Genomic DNA, 3215 nt, shown 5'->3' on the forward strand with positions numbered 1-3215 from the left:
ATGTTTGTTCTGCCCGCCCCTTGAAATTATTTCCCGCGATCACTAATATAGCGCAGAAACAAATACTGCCCAATCTTCAGTCCGTCGTCATCGTCCTGCTAAAGGAAATACTGACAAACATTACGGCGGATGCTGGCCAGTCAAATGGTAGTAGCCAGAACGGACAAAAATCTGGGTATGGTCGTTGGCATACTTTATATTCGAGTTGCTAACTTTAGTAGGGTGATGTCTAATGGGATCAACGGTGCCCAGACTTCTACCGCCGGAGCATACTCAATGCCCGACCATGTAGGGAATCTAGAGGACCTTGATGCCGTTAGGTCCCGGGAAATAAAATCCAAGGGCATTTCTGGCGTGTTATTGCTATTGTTGAAATGGTTCAAAAGATCTCGTGAGTGCACGCCAGGCTACCATGAGATTACAATACTAATCCCCTATAGACATTTTGCAATTTGAATATATGACCCAGCTTTTACTTGATTCCAATTATTTGCCGCTGATATTAAAGATGTTTATACATCAAGATGTTGATAGGGCTGTGGCTCAAAGGAATGACAGGAAAGATCTAAGGTTAGTGTTTCTAATGTTCTCCCCCAGCGTGTTTCCGATTCCTTACTGCAATTCTAGCTTCTTCCATTTCTGCCACGTCCACTCTGATCAACCACCGCTCGCTCTTTCTGAACCTGAGCCCGAAAGATTAGAGGATAGCGAAGAAGAAGCTGTCCCCCCTCCGATATCTCGAAGCCGATCATCCTTATCTGTGCTCAATGCAGCTGCAACACCCAGCGAGAAAGCTCAGGATCACTTCACAGATGGTGCATTCCTCCCCGAGGTTGATGAACTAGGCTTCCCGACCGCTCCACTTCCCGACACGCCGATTACCGAATTCTCATTCCGCAACTTCTTTTCTGCGATAAATTACCTTCACATCATGCAAAAGATCACCCGCAACAAAGCTCATCGCTGCCTGCTACTTGTGCAATATAAGTCTAGCGCCGTGCTACGAAAAGGAATTAAGATTCCCAATCCTCACCTCCGCCTATACACATTAAAACTCTTTAAATCTCAAGTTCCTTACTGTGGCCGTAAATGGCGTCAAACGCACATGCGCATCATCACCGCCATTTATCTATACTGTCGCCCGGAGCTACGTGACGACTGGCTTTCTGGCGCTGACATTGATGCTGAGGTGGAAGATTCGCTCCCAATGGAACAAGCGCTGAGGGGCCTGACACATTGGTGGCATCTGAGACGGTACAAAGATGTTATGGCAGTGGAAGGTGGCCAAACATTGATGGATGAGGAGAGAGATTTCTTCTCTCGGGAGTTGGAGAGTATGGGCTGGGGATTTGTGGGTGAGGAGGGAGATCCTGGTGCAGGGGACGATGGCAACGTGGGAGCACCAGGTGGTCCCCATGAGTTGGAGGGCACTTCCGTACAAATGGAGCAGTGGTAGAAGGCTATTCCTTCAGGCCGTTCGACACGCTTGTCTCGTTTCGCTGCCAGATATCCACATCCAGTTACCAGCTCCATGTCTTGGGTCCTAGAAACGCAGGGATGATTTATGTTGAGAGACTGTATCAGTGATCACAAGCTACGAAGATGCCTCAAGATGTCGTTCGCCAACTAAGTCCGCCTCCTTGTTCAACGCCTCTATTTCTGCCAGAACGAACGGAATCCCGTCCTTCTCCCTCTTTTCCGCCATGAGCAGCTCAATCTCTCCTGGATAATATATCCTCTCTACCCCGCTCATCCTCTTACATTCCACCACTCTGCGGTACAAGTAATCCATCCTCGCCTTGAACTCTTCCATCGACATGAACATATCTGGTTTGATAGCTATGAATAGATGGCCCACATCGGCCGGCTTCGATGGGTCATACGGATTGGTGACATGCCCGGCGAATGCAGAACCGGACAATACGCCGGAGAAAACGTCCATCATAATGGATAATGCAGAGCCTTTGGGCCCACCCATAGGTAGCATGACGCCTCTTAATGCCGACGCTGGGTCGGTGGTGGGTGAACCGTGCTCATCAAGCGCCCAATCGGGCGGTATCCGCTCCTCCCGACGGAGAGCCTTGTATATTTTCCCGCGCGCGGCTATGGAGGGCGCCATGTCGAGAATGAACGGAATCGACTTTTCACCGGCAGGAGCACCGCACGCGATGGGCGACACACCCATGAGCTTCTCCTTTCCACCCCAAACCGGGAGTGCGGGGGAGGAATTGGTGAATACCAGGCTCAACATGTCTGCGTCTATGGCTTGCTGGACGAAGGACGCTGACATGCCAAAATGGTTGGAGTGCTTTACAGAGACCATGCCGATCCCGTAGTCTCGCGCCATCTTGATGGCTGTATCCATGGCTTTGTGGGCCGTGATAAATCCGAATCCATTTTGCCCGTCTATTTGGGCGACCACCGGCGTCTTTTGCGTGACTACGGGCGAGGCGAGGGGGTCAAGGACCTTGTGGCGGATCCGCGCAATGTACGAGGGGATGCGATTGATGCCATGTGAATCGACGCCACGAAGGTCAGCGTCCACGAGGCATTTTGCTACGATGGAAGCGTTTTGGCTGGGAACTTGATGCCTCTGGAGAAGGGACTGGACGAAATGACGGGCAGCGGAGGCGGAAACCAGGACGGTGCTGGGCGAAGAAGCCATTGAGGGAAGATCTGTTTCTAGGCGGTCGGTTTACTATCTCATAATAATTTTGGCAGCCAATTCATCTCCACGCAATCTGGTTAGCCTGAGGATTCAGCTATTTATTCTATTTGAGGTGGTTTGAGGTGCGCTTTGATTGACTTTCTAGTTCTAAACTCTAAATGCCACAAGCTCAAGCTTATCTAAGCAGTCTATATGCTCTCACCGTCTCTCCTGGAAATCAGTTGCTCCTATTCAAAACAAAAACGGGTCTCTATATTCATAAGGCCGTGCACACATCGGAGCCGTTTTGCGAACCCAAGTATTTCAAAAGCAGGAAAAAAATAACAAGAGAGATTTACCCTCAGAGCGAAGCCTAAGCGTCGTCAGGTGGCCTGCTGACAATAATGGACGGGAATATCAGAGCCCCGTAGTTGTGCCATTACACCTTGGGTCCCGCCCCCCATCATTTGTCTGGGTGTTTGGTTTCCGGACTCGTCACTAGACCTTTGGGAGGGCGAGCCGTCAACAATGTCGCGAAGACGAGCTTCATGTGGTGTGCCAATGAAAC

At 50.3% G+C, this 3215-nt stretch overlaps 2 protein-coding genes across 2 annotated transcripts in view; one reads left to right on the forward strand and one right to left on the reverse strand.

The window, feature by feature from the left end:
• UREG_03545 (uncharacterized protein) overlaps nucleotides 1-1017 on the forward strand; it is a gene marked incomplete at both ends in the record, with an annotated part of 3149 nt that extends 2132 nt beyond the window's left edge. Inside the window, 5 exon segments of the mRNA XM_002543982.1 lie at nucleotides 52-175; nucleotides 222-391; nucleotides 441-570; nucleotides 628-976; nucleotides 994-1017. Of these exon segments, the coding sequence (XP_002544028.1) occupies nucleotides 52-175; nucleotides 222-391; nucleotides 441-570; nucleotides 628-976; nucleotides 994-1017 (797 nt within the window).
• A 577-nt stretch (nucleotides 1018-1594) lies between these two features.
• Nucleotides 1595-2665, reverse strand: UREG_03546 (uncharacterized protein; the record flags this gene model as incomplete). Its single annotated transcript, XM_002543983.1, has 1 exon — nucleotides 1595-2665. The coding sequence occupies one exon, from the start codon at nucleotides 2663-2665 to the stop codon at nucleotides 1595-1597; it is 1071 nt and encodes a 356-aa protein (XP_002544029.1).
• Nucleotides 2666-3215: the final 550 nt, after the last annotated feature.

This window comes from Uncinocarpus reesii, genomic scaffold (genome assembly GCF_000003515.1).
Source record: "Uncinocarpus reesii 1704 scaffold_2 genomic scaffold, whole genome shotgun sequence".
Classification (NCBI taxonomy): Eukaryota; Fungi; Ascomycota; class Eurotiomycetes; order Onygenales; family Onygenaceae; genus Uncinocarpus; species Uncinocarpus reesii.